Below are 22,036 nucleotides of genomic sequence, written 5' to 3' on the forward strand. Positions count from 1 at the left end.
AAACCACCAACACCAAGAAAGATGCGTAAGATTGGAGTAAATTTATCCTACTGAAATTTAGACATTAAAGCCCAATTGTGTAGTCCAAATGTTTTCTCCCTGTTTCCTCTGAGGAGGCAGGTAAGCACTGACAGAGATTAATTCATCCTACCTTGAGACAGATGCCTGCAACACGGAGGATGCTTCACTGTGCAAGTGCCTAGATTTGCTACAGAGGGTCTAAATAGTATCACCTTAGATAAGGTGCACCATTTTACATGGCTAAAGTAATATGGCATGACTTATGTAAACAAGTGGAAGAAATTCTGAGATGAGTAGAATGATGACAAAAAGACAATGGGCCCAGTTTTTTTTTTTCTTGGTTTTATCTGAAAAGTAGTGGGCAATGTTCAGAAGTTTTAAAGTGTTTTATTTCTATAGTTTTTAAAAGGGAGTTTTTCTGTCTCCTGTATATATTTGTCTTTTCATAGTTACTGTCTTGCTTTAAAGGTCCTGAAAGGAATTGAACTTACAAAAAATAAGTTTTAGCTAAATGAAACAATCCAGTCAAGCTGAAGCCAAGTGACTTTTATTTTCAGTTCCTATAATATTTCTAGGACAACTAAAAAGATATTTCTCGAAGTACTGTACTTCATACAAGAGAAATGGAGTAGCCATTATCACGGAGGGTTATAATCTGCTTACAATTTTGGTGTTTGCTGAAATAATCAATTATTCAGATCCTACCCTTGTACAGGATGCCAGCACACAATCCCTGTGCTCTACTTAGGTTTTGCACAAGAGGAATTGAAATGTAGAGACGTGTTAGAGGAGGCTACTTACAGCCAAGGACAGGAAAAGGAACAGTGCCCACATTTATGGAGTTACTTAGTACCCTGGACTGTTGCAGCAGGCCAAACAACAGCCCTGGTGTTGGGCTAATGTACTCCCTCTAGACTTCTTCCTTCACTCCCCATGCCTCTGTATGCCAGCTTTCACAGCTCAGAAATCAGTAACAAACTGGCAAAAAAAAGTGGTGTTCTTCCAGATTTATTCTGGTTTTGGCCAGGAATTGAAAGAAATAATAGTCATACAAAGAAAATAAACAAGGGAGCACTGTATTTATACTGAGAGCTAGCAGAAGTTAAACTATGGCTCAATTTTGCGAGCGAAAATGAAAAAGTGGAGCCAAATGGAGAGGACAGTGCTAGTCTCCAGATGCCTAAGCCCTTGAACCGTGAAAGGCAGGAGCCCTGTACACAGTAGCCATCCAGTGAAGAGCAATGGCCTTGCCAGAAGACACTATTCTAGATGTAAGTCAAGACTGGAGGAATAGTGCCAGAGGCAAGGACCTGATCCAAAGCACTTAAAAGAACAGAAATAAAACATATCGGAGGGAGTAGACGGAGAGCAGAAAAGTACTTGTACTTCTTTGTTCTAACAATTCTTCATCGTTTCCAATCAAAGAAAATACAGACAAAGAGGTATAAAGGGGAAAACTCAAGGGGAAAGCAGTCATGGAAGAGTGTTAAGAAAGCTTTAATTTGCAATTCATATCACATTATTTGCAGGAGTCCTTCTCCAAATGCCATTAAGAAATACTACTTGGAAAAATGTTCTCATTTGGTTCTTGCGTGCTGGACAAATATGTGCTATAGTGTTTAAAAAAAAAAAAAAAAAAAAAAAAAAGGAGAACAAGGTTGAACCAGCCAGGGGACTGAATGGTATTTGCTCTCACCCTGTGTTGCAAAAGGCTGTGGGAGTACTCTGTGGTATAGGGGAAAGGGGGAAATCATCTGGAATAAATGTGCAGCTGACTTTCTCAGCAGTCTGCAGATATTTAGGACTTCTCTGTCTGAAATCCATACAGAATCTGACACTGCTACAAATTAGAAAAAAAAAAAGTTAATAAAAAATCCCAGTAAACTCATAGCTGTTTGGCTGAGATAAAATTACTTTTCTGCCACATGCTAGTTTTGAAATTTGTTTATTGCAAAGAGGCCTAAGAGGGAAAAGATCTGATTCTCTGACTGGAACACTGGGGAAACAGAGGTATAATCTGTTCCCTGCGGTCCAAGTGGGTGGTGTCTGAACCAGAGCCTTTCACCCTTTTCTTGGAGGAAATTGTAAGCTTCTGCTCAGGCAGTTTTCATTTTGCTCCACTCACAGAACTGAGTGCTGATCAGGTGCTCTCTTTCCTTGAGGGCTTTTCAGGTATCTCTTTTCCCACCTCCCTTTCCACCCCAACCCTTCACAGTAGGTAGCAACACCCTATACCTGCTTCTTAGCCCCAGCAGTAACAACCTGGTGAACCATGGCTGGCAGCAGTGACATCTGCTAATATTTGCGAGGAGGTTAGTGACTGGAAGGACAAGGGCAAGCTGTTGTGTTGGATGTGGTGGCAAAGGAATTAAGGGAAAGAAATGAGTGATACAAGAAGACAAGATGAAATGCTGCAGAGAATTGACCTGCCTGAACAGAGTACAATCAAGGAATGGCAGTTGCAAAAGAAAACAAAGAGCAAACCTGCTTTTAAGTCAGTGGGGAAAAAAAGGTTTAATGCATGTGGACTTATTTTTATGACATCATTAGTGTATCAACTAGAACTCCAATTTTTTGAAACCTTTCTAAGTTCTGAAGGCAAAAATTATGGTGCTTGGTAGGAAAAGATGCATTCCTGGTTCTCCTGGCCCAGACAGTGTGGGTTGGTCCCAATCTCCACCCTGGAAAAGGGTTTGCATTTAGTTGTGGCTTATGCTTCTGACCCATACCCACATGCACTATAAGAGAAGAGTGTTTTGCCTCATGATTAATTCACTCTGATGCACATAGGAGACAATCATATGCTCTTTGCTCCCTGGCTTAGTCCACATATGAGTCAGAAATTAAATTTGTAGAAAAATGACAAAACCAAAAGTTCTGACACACAGATATTCCTAGTGGCTGGCAGTTACCAAAGATGTTATCATCACATAGAGCAAATAACTGCTTCAAATAAGAGGTGAAGAACGAGATGGACTTCCAAAAGATGTCTGGTATTCCAGAGTGAAATGCAGTCAGAGCAGTGCATTGAGAAATCAGCCATGTGTTGCATTACCTATTTCCCGTACTCCTTTAATCATGGGATGCTTCTTGTGAGCCAGCCTGCCTTCAGCAGCTGCTGGCCGGCATCACTCATGGTGGGCAGCATTTCTTTTTGGCAGGGAGCCTGGGCCAGGCCTGCATTGCCACTGCCGCAGCACATGCGTGGATTTATGCCTGCACCAGGTAGGAAGGAGCAAGCCGTGTCCTTCCAACTTGGTGACAATTTTCTGCCCTTGTTCTTAGGTGCCAGAAATCGAGGAGAGAGGCTAAACTGCAGACTTTGGTAATGGTTGCTTATAGCATTTTCTCAACAACTGAGCAGTGGGCTATGTATCATGGCCTGTCAGAGGATGTTGGCACATGGCTGGTAATGCTCACAGGAGGCCTAGGATTTTGTAAAGAACCTTATAGTGAAATTTCAAGAATAGATGATGAATTGCTTGTGACAAAGACTTTGCATAAGTGGCAATGATAAGATACAAGGCATGTTGAATAGAAGACTATTTCTTTGTGATGTTGGACTAACTGTAATTAGATTGGATGCTCTTTAAATTACATTGCATTCTGTGGCTTGGCTTAATAACCTAACATTAGTCTTTCTAGTGGAGTCATCAAGCTGAAGTCAGTGAGATATTGCAGAAAATGATACAGAAATGTCATTCCTTCCTTTACGCTCACCAGGTTATTAACTGAACAAGCATACATTTTGCCCCTCCATCTTTAATGATGAATTACCTTCTTATTTAATACGATAGAACATAATCTCCAAAGAAACAAATCTATTTTATAAATAAGAAGATAGTAATGTTACTGCCTGAAGGTCAGAGTTTTGCAGTAGGATTGAAATTTATTCCCTTCTTACTCAAGGAAAATATTTCAAAACCACCAATTTTCCAGTCTGTCACTGACAACTTCCCTCTAGGTTCTTCTGCTCACAACATGAAACCTTCCCTGGAAGACCAGTCTGTTAGGTATCTGCTTTTATAAGCACGGGGAAGGCTTTGCCCATTCTTATGTAAGATGCCACCAGCCTGATAAGCAGACAGTAAAATGTTGTGTGGCAAGACAAGTTTCAGAGCTGTCTAATTCTCAGCCCTTTGGCTTGTGCAGCACATTAGTATATGATGAGGATGGAATTACCATTAACCCAAAGGAATTATTGTTGAATTAATGCAAAAACACATCTTATGGGACAACTGTCTGCCTGATAACCATAGTGGCCTTTCTTCTGATGCAGGGCAGGACATTATTCCTCTTTGGAATAAAGTGCTTCCATGCTTCTTCACTGCCAGTCCACTTAAGCAGTCTGGAGTGATTAGCCTTGAGTGGTTAAAATACCATTGCATCCTTTAGATATAGATATTATCAAATGAGTACAGTAATTAACATGGCATCTGCTCCTGACGACTACTTCATTTCCTTCTGGTGGTAACAGGATGTGTCCTTGTTTTTTTTTTTCTTCTTTAAACTACAGCAGCATTCCAAGGATGTGCCATAACATCCTTTTTCTCCATCTGGGAGTAATGTATTAGATAATTGCTGCTTGTGTTCAGTTGGTCATCCTCTTTTGTTATTGACTTATCGTGGAGGGGGGGGGGAAAAAAAAGCTTACTCTTATCTAGTTTTGCTCTCTTCTTTACTTGTTAGTAAATTAGTAAATATACTTAAACCATATTAGGAGATGATCATTATTACATTTATGACTGTGTCTTTTCAAAGTGCTGCAGGAATTCTCCAAGCACAGAGAGTGGCATTGCTTGTGGCCATGCATTGATTTACAAAATGTCACCGGTAGTACATCACCCTGGGGAAGCAGACGATATATTAAATATACTCATCCAGGCTCTGTATGCAGACATCAAATTACAGCCTGCTGGCCAGCTAGCAGTGATATCCATTAATGCATAACCATGCAAGCTGGCAGCAGGCCAGCCCTTTTCCAGAGTTCCTTCAGGGGTCTGTAAGCTTCCACCAAACATTTTTCAGTGTGAGATAATTAGGGTGAAAGTGACAGTTGTCAGGTCTCTGTGGCAGGGCTCACCACTGGTGCACAGGGAAATCCTAGCCCTTGCACTTATTTTCACTGGACAGTCATGAAAAGGAGAATGCAGGGCTGAAAAGCTGCTTGCCATGTACAAGACTGGCTCAGGACTGAGGAAGATTTTTGTTTTCCTATTTGCCTGTGTTGCAAGAATTGAAGTACTATTTGGCTCAGCTGCTTGAAAGGTTACTGAGAAGCAGATAGGAGGAAAAAAAAAAAAACAAAACCAAAAAACCACCCCAACCCAGCAAGGCTGCTAAATTTGTCAGTGTTGAAAGGGTTGCATGATGCCTGTAGGAGCCTCAGATGACAAGAAGCACGAGTGGCACAGGAAGGAGCAGAAACCCTGCTCTGGGCCTCACAAAATGAGTCAGATTCATGGGCTCTGCTCTCCACACCCTGCCAGCTCAGAGCAATGTGACATGGCCTGTAAACTTCAGGAAGAAGTGCTGTACAGTAGAGTGACTGTGAAATACTAGCACTTGCAGCTGATGCCCCTTGCTGGGAAAATGGCACCTGGGACTCATCTCATTGCTTCTGGATTCTCGTCTCTTCTGTTCAACCCTTGTCCTCCAAATTTTGCTAGAAAGCCTGGCCAGTGAGCAAGGCTATCAGTGCAGTGAAGGGGCTTATCCCCCTGAGCACAAACATCATGATACAAAGTGACATGGTGGCAGAAGAAACCCCACCTGGCCTGGTCAAAGCTTTGCCTCACCACGGGAAGCACCCAGACAAGTGAGGAAAAAACCGACTAGACTCTGGGCAAGGTCTTCTCCCTTTCCTTATATCTGTTCCCATAAGTAGGTGGTGGTGGTTTTTTTTTTTTGGTTGGGTTTTGTTTGTTTGTTTTGTTTTGTTTTGTTTTTTTAAGTATAATGGGAAGGAGCATTTCTCTTTTTCTGCATCTTCGTTTGCAACTTTTCTCCACTGCCGTAGTTACACATGATGCAGATTTTCTGAAATGGGGATTCCCAGAGAGGGTCTCTTCCTCTGGCTGTGTCAGCATGATGCTGCTGCTTGTGCTGATAGTTTGATTCATGTAGGTTAGCAAAGCATGTGAGGATCATTCTGCCAATCCGCCTGGGCTTTTCTATGTCCCAAGCTCTGTAGCAGTGCCCTGCCCACACCATGGGTGACTTTTCACTGCAGGGGAACCTTCCTGACTTCTAAGCTATTGAGGAAAGCAGACACAGGATCAAAATAGCCATAGCCTTGTGACCAGGCATTTGTAGTCCCACTGCAACATGGGCACTGACCCTGAGCAGCCTGGGGTCAGCAAGGCACTGCTATGTTTTGGCTCATCCCGTGTGCTCAGTGAGGCTGCAGGACTGCCCCACTGCAGCTCACTGGGGCCTCTCTGTCCAGCCAGCATGGCAGTAGGGATGAGGTGCTTGCCTAGCACAGGCTTTAGGATTTGAAATATCATGCTGAACAAATGAAGTCTAAAGTGCAGGTCTTGGGTTTGACTGATTGGCTGTGCGTCTCCTAGGCATTCCTTTCTCAAACTGCAATTGCTTCCTTCTATGATATCTAGACCAGTTTTACAATTTCATCCCAAGAAGCACCCTACATTTCTTCCATTCTTATAAGAAGCTCAAAGCCTTGTTGACGATAGTTGTTATTTCTGCAAATGATATGAAAATAAGTATTTCTTAGAAAGATGGAAATAAGCAGATTTGCCTGCAGTTAGAAATTTTTGTTCCTTCTGAGGAGGTAGAAAACAGTAATGTAAGAGGTGACAATTTCTTTCAAAAATGTCACTGCAGTGCAATGTGGAATTTAACCCTGCCTGAAATTTTCAAAGGGCTCTGTGTACTTCAGGCTCAAGTCACAAGAGAAAACATAGATACAACTCTTACTCTCATAAAACTAGACATTTACATGTTTTCATGTATTAGCTCAATCCCAAAGTGATTAAGCAGTGTGCTTATTATATCTGCTGAAGCACAATTTCAAACTATTATACTATGGAAGAAAATGGTTGATTAGTGAAAGAAGGGTGTCTGCTGGGAGGCAAGGAAGTTGCCTGCAGTTGAGCAAGGAGTTTTATCTAGGGTCATCCAGGACATAAACATGCTTAAATAGTCATATTGAAACATTATTTAGGAAGAGTTCTTAGGAAGGGTTTTTTTTCTACTGGTAATTATGAACACCTTTTATCATCCAAATGCAAACATAGCCTTCTGTCATTCTCCTGTTTGTACAGAAATAAGAAGGCTCCACATATTACATCACTGGAAGTTGTAAACTGGCTTTGTTTCTGTGAAAACTGTTTCTGTGGTGCCAAGCCAGAGCAATGTGCCACATCTTGCAGCATTAGTTTCCCTTTTTTCTCGGGCTGACAGGCCTGCTTGTACACTCAAGCTTGTACACTGTTTCTTCTCAAAGGAAATGTGCTGCATGGAAATGGATTGTTTTTATCTGTGTTGATTCTTAACTTTTAGTGCTCTTTCTGAATGATGATTATATTGTCTGGTTTTTACATCATTTTTTTTTCTGGAAACAGATTTGTTGTGCTGTCATCTCAACTTTCTTCTCAAAAACTTACCCATGCACGAAGAGCTGCCACCTGTAATCACTGCCTGTAATATTTAGATCAGTTGAAACAATCCCACGACAGGTTTCCCACTTCTGAGAGAAAAGGGATGTTAGCATGTGACAGAACAACTCCTTGAGCGTGTCTCTGGGTGCCCCTGTGGTCAGTGGGACAGTCGTAGTCATGCCAGACTGATCCCAGATGGAAACCCCTTTCCTGAATTCTGCAAAGTCTGCTCCAGACCTGTTGCAGCTAATTCTTGTACAAAAGCTTTTAAGACTACGAGCAATGTGTATCGAGATTCCAACTGACAGGATAATTGATGCAATTATTCACAATTATGCAACAAATTAATGACATCTGGCAATACTAATATTGACAATATATAATAGAATTACCTGTTAGTAATAGAATTATTGACAATAAAATTGAGAACTGTTGGCATTAATAGGATGGCTTATACCTTCATGTGAAACTGAAAGTTTGCCTTTGAGCCTGCCATCTGGATCAAGATTAGGGCTTGTGCCTAACAAATGTTACTGAGTAGATTTTTACTGCAGCAGAATAGGCTGCAAGTTTTCCTTTATAATAATTTTTTGATGAAGAAAATATCCCTTTTGACAAAAATATAATAATCTAAAGCAACATTAAAATTTTGCCCTAAGAAAAGCCAGTATTCCGTTATGATCAGTGAGTATATGGAGCCCCACGGTCTGCTATGATCTACGATCTGCCGGTGTCACTTTGCAAGAGGAAATAAGCTTGACGAGGCTTTTGGCTAGCAAAATATTTCCTCTTTGTGTATGCCCAAATGAAATCCTTCAGAGTTTCTGTCCTTCCATTTGTTTTCTTTTTTCCATGCAGCACAAGCTCCATTTTTCAGTAAGCTCTGCTCTTGAGCCCTTATTTCAGTTCTGGCAGTGAACTCCTCTGATGTAGTTCATGCTGCTTTGCTCCTCCAAAGAGAGGTGAGCAGCTCTAGCCTTCAGGACATCATTGCTGGTGTTGATGACGTGCTTCCAAGCTAAAAGTCAGAAAGCCAGTAATCCACTGGTGACCATGGAGCCTCCTTAGGGAGCTGACCACACTGAGCATTTCCTGCAGCCTAGGCTAGCTGCTCAGCTCCAAAGTAGATGGCTTTCATCAGCCACCTCGCTGCAGGGCAGTCCTTCAGCTTTCAGCCCTTAGGGTGTGGGCAGCTCCCCCACACACTCAGCATCAGCTGGCTCTTGGGCAGCCTAATAAGGAGCTTTGCATAGCAATTGTTGACCTATGCCTAATGACACATCTGAAGGTACCTCAGCGCTGCCTAGACCTGGTGCTGCTGATGGGATGTAGCACTTGTGCTGCTGGGCAGCTGTTTGAATGAAGGGAGCAGGGAAAGGGAAGCTTCCATATTTTGCCATGCTAAGGATCTTAAACAGTGCTGCAATTGTTTGCAGATTTTGCTTGCTGTATAATCTGCCAAAATCTTTATGAAGCTCTTGGATTTTGTGATGGATTCTAGAAGGTCTGAGCAAATAAATTACAAAACAGATATCCACGCAGAAAGGAAGCAAGCAAATTCTTCCTAGTAAGCAGCTGGTTGGGAGCCTGCTCCCCAGTTCCTGGAGTCAGCGTGCTGCTGGAGGGGCCAACAAACTGCTCTGAAATGCAACCATCCTGCACAGATTGAGGGAGTGCTGTGCCTCACATGAGGGAAGAATTGTCTTCAACATGCAGCAGTTCAGAGTGGCATAGCTGACAAGGTAGGCCCTTACATGAGAAACGCTATCTCTGAGATGCAGAGAGAAATCATGGCTTGTGAAATCTGTGTTCAGCTTTGGTTTCACTTGCCGATATTTCTGTGAGAGCAAAATGTGGTTTTAGAAGTTCAGAATGCTTTGTGAAACCACGCAGCTGTTCCCTTCATTTATAAGTGAAAGACAGCTTGAAAAAAAGTGCTGTAATTCTAGCAGTGGTGGCTCTGCCCCTCTCAATGAGTTACAGCTGGGCAGGCTCTCATGTTTCCTGTGAAACACCGCGTTGAACCCAGACCACGGGGCAGCACTGTGTGAAGGGATTGCCATAGAAACCATTATTTGTGTCTTGAAAAAACACTGGTTGTTTTCAGGGGAAATTACATAGAAATGTGACGTTCGCTATCAGATTAAAAATAACAGTTCCTTGACAAATCAAAGTTACAGGAGGCTTATAAAGCTCTTTTTTGTTTTGATTTGAAAGTTTCTGGGTATGACTTAGTCCATCGTTCTATATCAGTTGGTTTGTTTTTTTTTTTTCATTGGAACCACTAAAGCTAACGGCTGATTATTGCATACGTGTCTTTTTGCTTCTCATTTGGAGCTTGGATTCATGATCTCCACATTGATTCGTTCTTCCCCATTCACGTTTTTCTGGTGTAAGATTTCTATGGCTTGAAGCCATAGAAATATGAGTAGTATATACCACAAGACTGTCGAAGGAAGTAGTACTGTTAGAAAGCTAATTGGATCTGACTATATTTCATTTTGCTGAACTTAAGCCATAAAAGAATGTGCGAAGCCCTCAGCGTGGCTTTGGAAGAAGGTCGTAACTATAATGCTGGGTGTGGGACAGCTCTGTTTGTCAGGCTTTGCATTTGGGAAGAATACAGATGGATGCAACTTTTTACCATCTAATATTTAAGACAACTTTGTATCTGATCCCTAGCACATCCAATCAGGTCTTTCTGAGAGCTACCAGAAGTTGGTCTGTAAGTAGAAGCTTTAAATCTTTTCTGATTTCACTCAGAGACAGTTCTCAAGTTCCAATACATTTCTCATGCTCTGGGCATTTCATGATATCAGAAGATTGAAAATGGAAAAAAAATTCACATTCACCAGCCATAAAGTAAGCCATGGAATATTACCATAGAACTATTCCAGCAACCTGCCCCTAACTTCTGGCTGAACTACAACCAATTTATTTTTTATTAAAAAAAAAAGATTTTCAAACTTGACTGTCAGCTCAAGGATTTGAAATCACTTGAGTAGATTTCTGGCTCCAACTATGTCTGAACTCAGCACAAGGTTTCTGACAGTTCTGCGAGCCCAGCGTTGAGAGCAGAAGAGTCGAGGGCTTCGTTACTGATTACCATGTGTGAGTGCTAGAAAATGTGTAAAATTAGTAGCTAGCATGGTTAATCAGTATTCACTGTAGTATCATACTCCTGTAATATCAGTAGTCAGTGTAGGGGAGTTGTTAGTTAGAGGTATTTGGAAAAGAGATTTGAATAACAAAAAACAAAGATAAATAAATCTTGGCTGTCTTCCTTGAGTTCATAGGTTTGAATTCTTTGCATGGGGAGAATTTTATGGCGATGGCTTCAGAACAAGGAAATTTTTTTGTTGAAATTCATAAAGAAAACATGCAAAAAATTCACACTGAGAATGTTCAGATATGGTTTCCATGTCAGTAATTTGCTGGATTGTGTTAGGAGGATGCATGCTCTTCTGTGAGACAGAAGATCAGAACTGGGACAAAGTGATAAGAAAGCATGAGAGTTTCTGTCTGTTCAGAACTAGACTGTTATTCTAAACTATCAGAATCATTGTAACGTAACAAGAAATAGTAAACCCACTGGTAACCTGATATCATAAGTCAAATTCAATATAGTTACATCTAATTTCTACCAGGTTTGTAACCCTTGCATATCTTTCTCTCTGAATAAAGATACTGAGTATTACAATATTTGGTGTAGAACTAAGATACATGTTCAGTGTGATTTACTGAACATGAAAAAGACACACCAAGAGGATAGGACAGAGCCTTTAAAAGCATTTGGAGACAACTGATGAGGCTCTGAGCACCCACTCCCACTCTATCAAAACATGTTTTAAGTATTTTTGTTTAAGTGTGAGTATATCACTAACTTCAGTTTTCAAGATTTAAATGATGTAAATACAGGATTCTTTTTAAATTTTTTAGTGTTAATGTTTTAAGAGTAGGATGGAGAGATTCTCATCTGTGTTTTAGGCTGGCTACATCAGCCAACACCCTGACTGTCAGAATGCTGTGCTGTACAACATGACTTCCAGATAAAATATATAGTGTTTCGCAGTACGGAAGTTCAGAAATCATGGTTCAGTCCACTTCTCCTCCAAAGCAGGACACTGGTTGTATGATCATAACACAGTAAGCAAACACGCGTAATGTTTACTTTGAGGTTTTTGAGGATTCATTTTACTTTTTGTTTTCAGTTTTTCATCACTGTTCCAGGAGGCTCTGGTGATGCCAGCTGCTTGGTATACTCCATCATTTCTTAGGGAAATCATCTGAGTGCATTAAAGAGATAAAGGCATAATATGAGTTATCACTGAAGGGTTTGGAGGCACTGGGAGTATTAGATGCATAGTCAAATTGGAACCCAGGACATCTTCCTTTTTTTTTTTTTTATGTCAGTTTACTGCCTGCTGTTCGTTTCATTCTTCCCCAGTAACCTCAATACATACCAAAACAGAAACAGGAAAACCTTCCTACTTTGCTCACTGTGTAGCCAGGTTTTAAAACATATTGTGGTTACCTTCGATCAGTGTTGCATTCAAATCACTCGTGTTGCTCTGTAAGAGTGGCCAGTGTCAGAAGCTTCATCACTTTCTTTGCCATCCTGTACACTAAGAACTGAGAAGCCGTTTTTACTCACTTGGGTATTCTTTGTTTCATTTCAGCTCTATGATGGGCTTGATGTACAGTCCAACCTGATAGGCACTTTCTGTGGACAGTCTCTTCCACCAGCAGGGAACACCACAGGCACCAGTCTTCATGTGGAATTTTACTCTGATGGACTGCAAGCTAGAAGTGGGTTCCAGATGCTGTGGCATATTAATGGTAAGTTAATCAGGCTTCCTCTACAGAAGTGTTTTCTTCCACTCGTGGGTAGGTGAGTTTCAGCTTATGCCTCTCCACTGCCAGCTAAGTAGAAATAATCTGTTACAGCATTGAAAGCATCGCATTTCCTTATAATTGCTTCAATAATTTTCCTGTGAATGTTTCTGCACATGCACACCTTTTGAAGATCACACGATCACAGGCTAGTAGCAGAATACTTTGCATCTGCAGAAAAAGTCACAGGGATGAGGAGCATCTGCAGAAGTGCAGTGCTGAAAAGGAGATTTACTCTATTAATGGGAGATATTAAAGGACATAGTACTATTAAAGGAGATATTACTCTATTAGCAGGCTACTTGGGCTTTCTAATGGGAAACACTCAACTCTGTTTGCCTGATTTCTGTAGATTTGTTTTTCCAGTGCAGACTTCTCTGGTTTGCTTTACTGGTGCTGTTTTTTTGATCAGGGTGTTCACTTCCAGTTCTCCCTTCACTCTGCTCCCCTCCTTTCTGTGCATGAAATAACATTGGCCAGGATGTGCTTTGGATGTTTTTTTTTCCTCTTGTGTTTGTGTGTCACAAAGAGTGTTGCAGGCCTTGTTAAATCGCAAGCATACATGCTAATTATAAACCAATCTGTTAATGATCGTACGACTGCAAAGTATGTTTGCAATTTCTTTGTAAATTAGGCTTCAGATGTTATTTTTTCACTCTGCTTGTTTAATGGCAATCTTGGACTGTAACAAGATTAAATCATATGCCATTGTATATCCCCTCAAAGAGGATCCAACCCCTAAAATAATTAAATAGCCACAGTTACCCTGTCTTGCCTAATCAGTTCACACCATTCAACTTTGACAGCATTGTAATGCAGCTGAAATCGGCTGCAGAGGCCCCACTGTGGGTTGCTGAGGTGTAGGGCATGTATACATTGCTTGAATAGGAGCTCCTCTGTGCTGCCAGGGAGTGCTGGAGCTCCCGGGCTCCCAGAGCACTCTCTGACTAGACAGTGCTGTTTGGCATTCAGTGGGGGTCAGGGAGCATTTCTGGGCAATGGAGGGCCGTAAGCAGGAGGAATGTGATGTGTGGCAGGAGCCAGCAGGGGAAGTGCTGCAGCACAAAGGTACGTTCTTGTGCTTCGAGCTGATGTCATCCTGGGACTACACAAAAGAAGAAAAAGTGGGGGCTTTTATGCACAGAGCCAGATGACATCAGCTCTATACAGTAACCATGGTTCTGGGTTAACTTGCTTTTCTAAAGCTCTTAGAGCTTTCCAAAATCTGTCTGCGTAGTAAGAACTCTTTTGCTTTCCCTCCACCTCCCCCACACAGTCATTTCCCGGACTCTCCCACCTCCCACATTCCCTTTCTGCACTGACACATTCAACTTTTCTGTCAGCCAGCACTGCCCCTCTCTGAGCTCCTGGACACGAAACCGCATGCTGTGCAGAGCCCAGCCTGCTAATATGGGGCTGTGCCTGAGCAGCAGAGCAGGATGTATGGGATCAGATAGGGCTGGCTCCCAGGGAATGTCACTGCTAGCTCTGAACGTCACAGCTGTGACTCCTGACAGCCTGTAATATGAGTGCAAGTTCTTCCACAGACGACCACAGTCATTCTCTTTCTGTATGTTGTAGGCACTTCCTTTTTTTCTACATTGGTGACATGCACAAATGTGGGTAGCCCTCTTACCCTTGGTGTCTGTGTTATCAGAGCATATACTGCTACCATGGGCTGGATAAAATTAGATATGTTGCTGTGGTCTGGGTGCAATGCTCACTTCTCTCTTGTGAATATCTTTTAAATGTACAAAATCCTCAGCAAAGAATGTCTCTTAGTGTAGAGGAACTCAGCAGGAGATGCTGCTTTCAGCTGGGAATTTCATAGCGAAGCATTCAGTTCCTTCTTTGAGAGCAAATTCATAAGAAAAGCTAAACATGGTCTGCTAACGTCTCACCTAACAATATGATGGCTACATATATATATATATGCTAAGAGGAGAGTTTTGCTTCTGCTCAAACGACAAATGTATACTCTAGAGTTCAAGCTCCCGTAAACTATTTCTCAGGCTGTTCATATGCTCCTTAACTGGCAGCTGTGAAGCATCTAAGAGAAATATATCAACGACATTCACATTCTTTGGTGATCAAAGAGAGCAGCAGTTGGGTTTGCCACCATGGGTCTAATACAGTTCACTTCAGACATTCTTTCTGGTAGCTTTGCTGGGAGTTATGAAGTGATTTGAAAAGCTGAAAGACTGCATCAAGAACTGGCATGAGGAGCCCAAGCTGACATGCATAGCATGAATTTGAGATGTTTTGAACTGAAACATTTGCATCTTTTCAGTTGCTGACTTGGGCTGCTGAAGGAAACCTAGTCTGTAGGCTTTCTCAAAGAGAGAATTTATCTTGTGGGAAAGCTGTTGTTTATGCTTTAAAGAGTCTTGTATCATTTTAACTTGCATGCAAAGTTATAGTGCAAATAAATGAATTTAAAAGTGTTTTTGGTTGTGTAATAACACTGTTCATCTAAATGCCTTTCAGTGATGAAGCTGCACTTACCAGAGAAAAGTTTGAATCTGCTAGGTGCTCATTCTTCTTCTGCTGTTTGTCAGGAAGCTTAATACAGGCAAATATATTTGAAGACACATATTGGCCCTCTGTGTAAGAACAAACTCTTGGTAACAATTTGGATGTAGCAAAGATGGCATACCAGTTGAATTGCTTTCCTTAAAAAAGTTCAGGAGGCCAAAAGGGCAGAGGTCTCTGAGTGCAAAATTACACCAGTGACAACTGTCACTATCTGAGAAGACACATATTTTCTAGACCCGTCACTTACCTTATTAAGCAATGTATGTGTAGGAGGGCTGCTTTATATATATGTGTTTCATTGGAAGCTTGCTTATTAGTCTGCTTCATTGTTAGTAAAACTTACAAATTTAATTGGCTCTTCTCAGTATAGTCAGAATTTGTGTTTGCTATTCTGTTTTCTGTGGCACATTAATTCCCCCTCTAAAAAAGAAGCAAAGCACACTGCTGAGAGATGAATAATGTAGCTCCAAAGTATTGCTTTCTTCCTCTTGCCATCATCTTCTTTCAGTTGGATTTCCCTTGGGAGCCATGACTGATAGACAGGGTATGGAAAAATCCTCATTTGGTTCATGAGGAGAGCAGTTTTTGTTACACTGGGTCCATATTTTTGGAAGATGAAAACTATTAAAAAGAATGCAATAATTAAAGACTTTTTTTTAGTATATATGGAGGCAAATTGTGAAATAGTTTGTAAGCTCTTCAGGGAAGCGCAACCGAAACAAATATTAGATTAAGATGCAGAAACCAGGCATCCATTAGGATTGCTGGAGAGAATATTGCATTGCCGGTGGAGCTGATGCCCAGATTTCCTAAGCCTGAATTCTCACTCTATTTTTGATTCCTTATGCAGCCTTGGAAAATCAGCAATAGTTCAGTTTTCAGGAATGGCTATTCCTTTTCAGTGTCTTTTTGTATCACTTCAGATCTGAGATTCAAGGGGTCTGATTTTATCACAACTTGAACAATTCTTTTGAATTATAGGTGTGCTGTGTTCAGCTGGCTTTTTGTATCACAGTCTGGCTATTAAAAACATTGACATATTCTCTATAAGACATTGTGAGGAATTAATTTTTATTTCTTGAGCAAGCTGGCCCCTCCCCCTCTGGCTAATATATAATAATAAAAGCCGTTCTTTTTTATAAATGCATGTTGCTAAACTGTTCCATCAATGTCTGAAAGTTAGAAAATGGACTTCTTTTTGGAACATTGAGCACTGGTGGCTGCTACAGAAACTGTGGCCATTCAGCATCTTGGGAGATTCCAAGCTTGTGTTTAAGTGTCTAAAAGTGTCTTTTAAGTCTCCAGGTCTCCAGAATTTTTCTTTATCTACTATCTTAGTGGTCTCAGATTGGGACACGTAGAAGAAAATATCAGAACTCAGGAGACTGATTTAAAAAGAAAAAAATGCTAGTGAAAACTATATAGGTAATTAACAAATTAGAAAGGAGAAAACAAACCAAAACTTTTTCTCACTTGAATTTTTACTTGCTAGCATAAACCTCCCCAAAAAACATTATCCTAGCTGCTCCACTGGATAATATTCTATAAAATAAATCTGCTCAAGAGAGCAAAAGGTTTCATAATCAGGTCCAAGTTATACTTCATACAAATATTAGAGTAGAGCAGACAAATGTTCATACTAAATGCTCCTTGCAGCTAGAGTCAGTTAACATTTAGTGAAGTATTTCAGTATGAGCACAGCAAATGGAACAATCCTGAAACCTTTCATTTCCCTAACTGACTTTAAAGAAACAGTGCCAGTTTACTTTAAGCTTTATGGGAGGGACTGTTCTAGAGTGTGGCTAAAATGTAGCTATGAATAAATCAGAAAACCTTGTGAATAATAGAGGTTTCCACAGATTACTACTTCTGTATTCAGCTATAATTATTTATGAGAATTGGGATTCTTCTTTGGTTAATGAACACCATCTGCTAACCGAACAGGCAGTAATACAGAAAGCCATCTATAAATTACCTCTTGCACAATGTTCAACGACTGCTAAGATTTTAGCCAGAGGAAAGCAAAACCAGCAAATACATGTTTCCTGAGCTTTCTGTTTGTTGCCTGATGTCCTAGCAACTAACTACCAGGTTAGGGAGCTGTTTTAAGCATTTTTCAAGCGAATTCCAAGACCTTTACACTGCTAAAACATTCCCCCCCCACACTTTTTTAAAGTTTAACTGCAAGGCAGAATTTTCCAAAATGACTGCAAGGAAAGCTGCACAAACTGAGCATATGCCATATGCAGTTCAGCTGCAAGAAAATTTTCCACAGTGCAGCTGTCCATATAGCTGTCCAGGCACAGCAAGATCATGCAATTCTGTGCTGTGAAAAAACTTTTAAGTATGTTTCACTGCGATCTGAAGTTATGAGGCAATTTAGGGGTTCTGCCTTCTCATTTTTGTTTATTGCTAAGCACTAAATTGTTTATTCCTTTGTTGCCATATACAGCAAAAGCTCCCTTTATTTGAATAAAAGCAAAATGTAATCGGACGTTTGCAGACAGATATAAATAGTGGGAGAAGGTTTGTGGTCGTTCACTGGTGATGCCGGTGATGGAATGAGCTCTTAAACGCATAATCCTGGAATGTATGCATTTGTATTTATATACATGTGTAAATGTTTGTGCATATGCTTATCCTTACGTATATCTATTTGACCTGAACACCATGCGAATTAATATAATTTGATATCTTATCTGATAATTTGAGCTGTCAGCCAAGTAAGATTTCAGAGCATAAAATAAGCATCTCGAGGCAGGGAATACACAAATATGTACTGCTAGTTTATATTTCCATAGTTGCTTGTATCTTTGATCAAGTCAAAGAAGGAGATAATGCTATGAGAACTTTGTGGCCAATGAAAATTGAAAGAGACTGAATAAGGCAGGTAGCAAATTTCAAATACTTTTTTTTTTTTTTTAAATATCAATCCCTGACGTATTTCTGTATTTTGTGAAAATCAGTGAGCATCTATATTTCCAAAAAAAGCACAAGAGAACAGATTCTTATCCATGTAAGAGCAGAAACATGATGTATAGGCTTTTTGCCCCTGGCCAGAGAATTCTGGTATCACATTTTTGCTCTGGTGCAGAGGTTTCTGCTGTCATATGCAGGTCAGTCAGAATAGCTTAGGTGTGAAGTTCAGATGTTTGCAAAGAGTAATGAGTCCTTTTTTCAGGTGTTATTCAACAAATAGTTGGGCATAAGCTCAAGCAATTTCTGATTTGTTTGCAAACAATAAGGTTGGCAACGTGAGTTCTGCATGTTCATTATAAGAAATGACTCAACTGACCTCCGCTTTCCTGGAGCACTTAAAAAGAAAACCTTTTCTGGGAATGCTAGTAGTTGGAAGAAAAGAAATGGCACATTGACAACAGTTTGACATTTTTATTCATGTGCTTCACTTGCTTCATCCATAGAATATCGATTGAATTCAGAGCAAGTATAAACCCCTCTGGAGAGGGAGCATGACTAATCTGAATGCTACCTGCAAGGCTGCAGAAGAAGAACGGTCTGTGCCTTAAGCAGCAGCACACAAGTTTTCCACTCCTCTGAGACATTTTAGACTTAAATAAAAAACATGTCTTTGTGGCTATCAGGAAACTCTTAGTAGGAGAAGCTGAGTCATAACTGCCTGTTTAGTTCTAAAACATTCCCAGCTTTTTCAGGCTGATAAATAGCAACTGGCTTTGTTCTTGCTCATTGAAAGTCCCCTCCTGCCCATCCCCACCCCGGGCAGCCCAGCCATGCAGCCTGCTTGCTGGGAAACCCTTCTGCTTCCCAGAGTGGATGGTGGCCTGCTCTGTGCTTCACAGTTTGCTCCTGCTGCTGAGGGAGGAGAATAGCTCATGCTGCAATTGTAGGACTCTCGCCATACCCTTTTTTCCCCCAGTTGTAAAAGAAAACAACCAGTCAGAATTATAAAGCATCGTGTGCAGCAAGATGAGCAAAAAAGCTATCCTATAGGGTCACCTTCAGCCATGTACAGGCCTGTAGATAGCCACTGCTTAATTGCTGATGTTTAAAAGGAAATTTTCCTATTTGTGCTGGGTCTATGTTATGCAGCTTACATGCCTGAAAACATCTTCCACATACCTGTGGTTAGTTAGGTGGCCCTTTTGTTTAAAGCAGCCTCCTAATGTGTTCCTCTCTTTCGGAAGTACTGCTCTTTCCTCTCATAGATTGTATTTTGCAGTCCTAGAAAGCATCAGAGCCAAACCTGAGTTTTTAGTGAGGAGCTGGAAGACTCCCATGCTAGAGGTGGTGGCAAATGCTGCCAGGGCCACCCTCTAACAACTGTAGTTTTATCACAGGAAGTGCTGAGAAACATATTTGTATTTAATTCAAGACCTTCATTTATAGCTTCCTGAAAGGGAGGGGAAAAAAATTAAAGAAAAAAAAAAAGGTGTTAAGGAGAGCAATCAGGACAGTGAAAACACCTTGTTCAAGTAGCAAATTATTTATAGACTTTGTAAAGATTAGAGGAGTCTTCAAATTCTCTGTGGCTTAATTGAGCTTGATCAGTGGGATATTTTATTGGCTTTATGTTATAAAATGTCTCCTCTAACTAAAAGCTCTGGTACAGATCCTCTCTATCACTTCTTACATTCCACAATATTTGCTTCTGGGAATATGCAGCTCATGGTTTGTTACTTGGTTTTAGTAAATATTCTGAAGCTTTTTTGCTGTGTGACAGAAACTTCCCTCTGGAAATGAAGCCAAAGAGATTGATGGAATGTGGGCTTTTCTTACAAAGCTCAAGTGACTGTAAAATCTATGTCACTAAAAGATTAGTGCCTAAATGAAGCACCTGGGGGCTTATGGTGTGAAGATGAACAAAACACTGCTACAAGACACAGTGACATACAATAAAATCAGACCAAATGCAAAATTACTTTCTGCATTTCATGAGTACGCAGACACTCTATTGGCTTTTTTAAAAATGGTGTTTCATGATGAATGTTGCTGCCTTAAATTTGCCCTGAAACTGGAAAGGGCTGTTGTACCTTTCCACCCCACAGCCTCCCTCAGCTGGAGACTGGGTCAGTGAGAACATCTTCCCAGGAAACCAAATGAAAGGAGCCAAGCGCAACCATTTATATGCATATATAAAGCAATAATAAAACTGCAGCTTCAGGTGTTCAACTACTTTATGCTGTCAAATCAGGGTCTGCATTTGGTCTGTTTTATTTTTGCATTTGGTCCATTTTATTTTTGCATATATGTACATATATTCTTATTTTAATCCATCTCATAACATGCAATAATTTAATCCCCCAAAGTGGCTGGAGTGTGAGATTGGAACAATAATTTCTTATCTGAAAAAAATGTACCAAACCAAAAAACCACCATAATTTTTCAAGTATGACGTTTCTTTACAACTGCATGGTTACAATTCAGTAAAAAATAACTTTAAATCCACCAAAAGTCAGAAGGACAATTCTGACAATTCACTGTGACTTGCCAGCTTGTAATCGTGCTCAGTGGGCTAAGGGAAATTGCATTGTCTTTAATTTTATTAATTTCAAAGCAGTGGAAAATGGCATTTTTGCAACAATAGAAAGCCCTCCGCATGATAACTTAATTGGTGTATTAGTTGAGGTCAGTAACAGCTAGAGGTGAAACTGATTCAGCTTTTTAGAACCAATGAAACAATGCTAGAGGTTGATACAAAAAAAAAAAAAAAAAAGTTTTTTTTTGTTTTTTTATTTCTTTTTTTTTTTTTTTTTTTAATCTATGTCTCTGTTCAGCTGTCAAAGAAAATACTTAGGTGAGAAGAATGGCAAAACAGAGGGTGAAGTGCTTACTGTACAGGATCTGCTAGCAGGCCCAGCATGCAGTTCCTCAGTTTCTCCTTTCCAATAGACCTCAGTTCCTCTGACAGAGAGGGTCATCCAACCCGGTGCACACCCTGACACAGGAAATTGGTGCTAATGTCTGTCCTCATTATGGAGCTGTCAGTGACATTTTCCAGAGCCCCTCACTGACAGGTTGCTTTGCTGTGTTATCAGGTTGTGGAGGAGAACTCTCTGGCCCTTCTGGTTCCTTTCACAGTCCTGGCTACCCCAACAGATATCCAAGCAACAGAGAATGTATCTGGTACATTCACACAACGCCTGGTAGCAGCATCCAACTCACCATTGAGGAATTTGACGTTGAATATCACCCAAACTGCGACTATGATGTTTTGGAGGTAAGAGTATTAGATTTAGTTCTCAAAAATACACAGGTAATGTACTTTTCTTTCTGGAGCAGATCACTCCAAGGACTGCAGGAACAGAAGAAACAGTCTGATGCAGTTTCTCCTTTCTGCTATGGTTAGAGTCCGCAGATATTGTCACAGAAGCTTGTTTTAAAGTGTTTTCTGAAATATTTTATGGAAATAGAAGCCATCATTTTGGACATAATGAACAAGTTAAAAAAAAATAAAATTAAAGGCTTCTATTGAAAATACGTACAGAAAAAAATGACCACTGATCAGGTTTTTGAAAGCTTTAAGTATATGCTGCCACAGCAAGAGGTAACACTGAGCAGAAAATGAGGGAAACCTGTCAACCTACTGCACTTAAGGTCTTTAGTAGTTGCTTTTGTCTTCTCATTAAGCATAAAGAGCCATCAAGTACTACTGTAAGTCTTGATTCTCTGTCAAAGCTGGGCTCTCTCTTTGCTGGCAGTTATATCTGAGCAGGGATCAGTTTTATTCCCAGAAAATCTGTGTCATGAGGGTGACCGACCACATGAAAACAGCTTTCTGTTGCTCATAACTCTGGAATGCTGACTGTTAACAATAAATGGAGCTAACAGGGCAGAAGCAAATGGTAAGAACAGATTAAAACCATGGGCTTTATGACAATGTCCCGCATCCCTTTTCTATGGTATCCAGCTTTACTGGATCAGGTGCTCTGATCTGATAAAACATTTTTATTTTTAATCTGTTTGCAGCTGAGATATCCTGTGAC

At 40.5% G+C, this 22,036-nt stretch overlaps 1 protein-coding gene across 3 annotated transcripts in view; it reads left to right on the plus strand.

Annotated features, from left to right (window-relative positions):
* Nucleotides 1–22,036, plus strand: part of CUBN (cubilin) — a 140,177-nt gene that overhangs the window by 47,664 nt on the left and 70,477 nt on the right. For all 3 annotated transcript variants that reach the window (XM_048951451.1, XM_048951450.1, XM_048951452.1), the window contains 2 exons: nt 12,326–12,485; nt 21,089–21,270. In XM_048951451.1, the coding sequence (XP_048807408.1) occupies nt 12,326–12,485; nt 21,089–21,270 (342 nt within the window). The remainder of the gene's footprint in view (nt 1–12,325; nt 12,486–21,088; nt 21,271–22,036) is intronic.

Source organism: Lagopus muta, chromosome 7 (assembly GCF_023343835.1).
Source record: "Lagopus muta isolate bLagMut1 chromosome 7, bLagMut1 primary, whole genome shotgun sequence".
NCBI lineage: Eukaryota > Metazoa > Chordata > Aves > Galliformes > Phasianidae > Lagopus > Lagopus muta.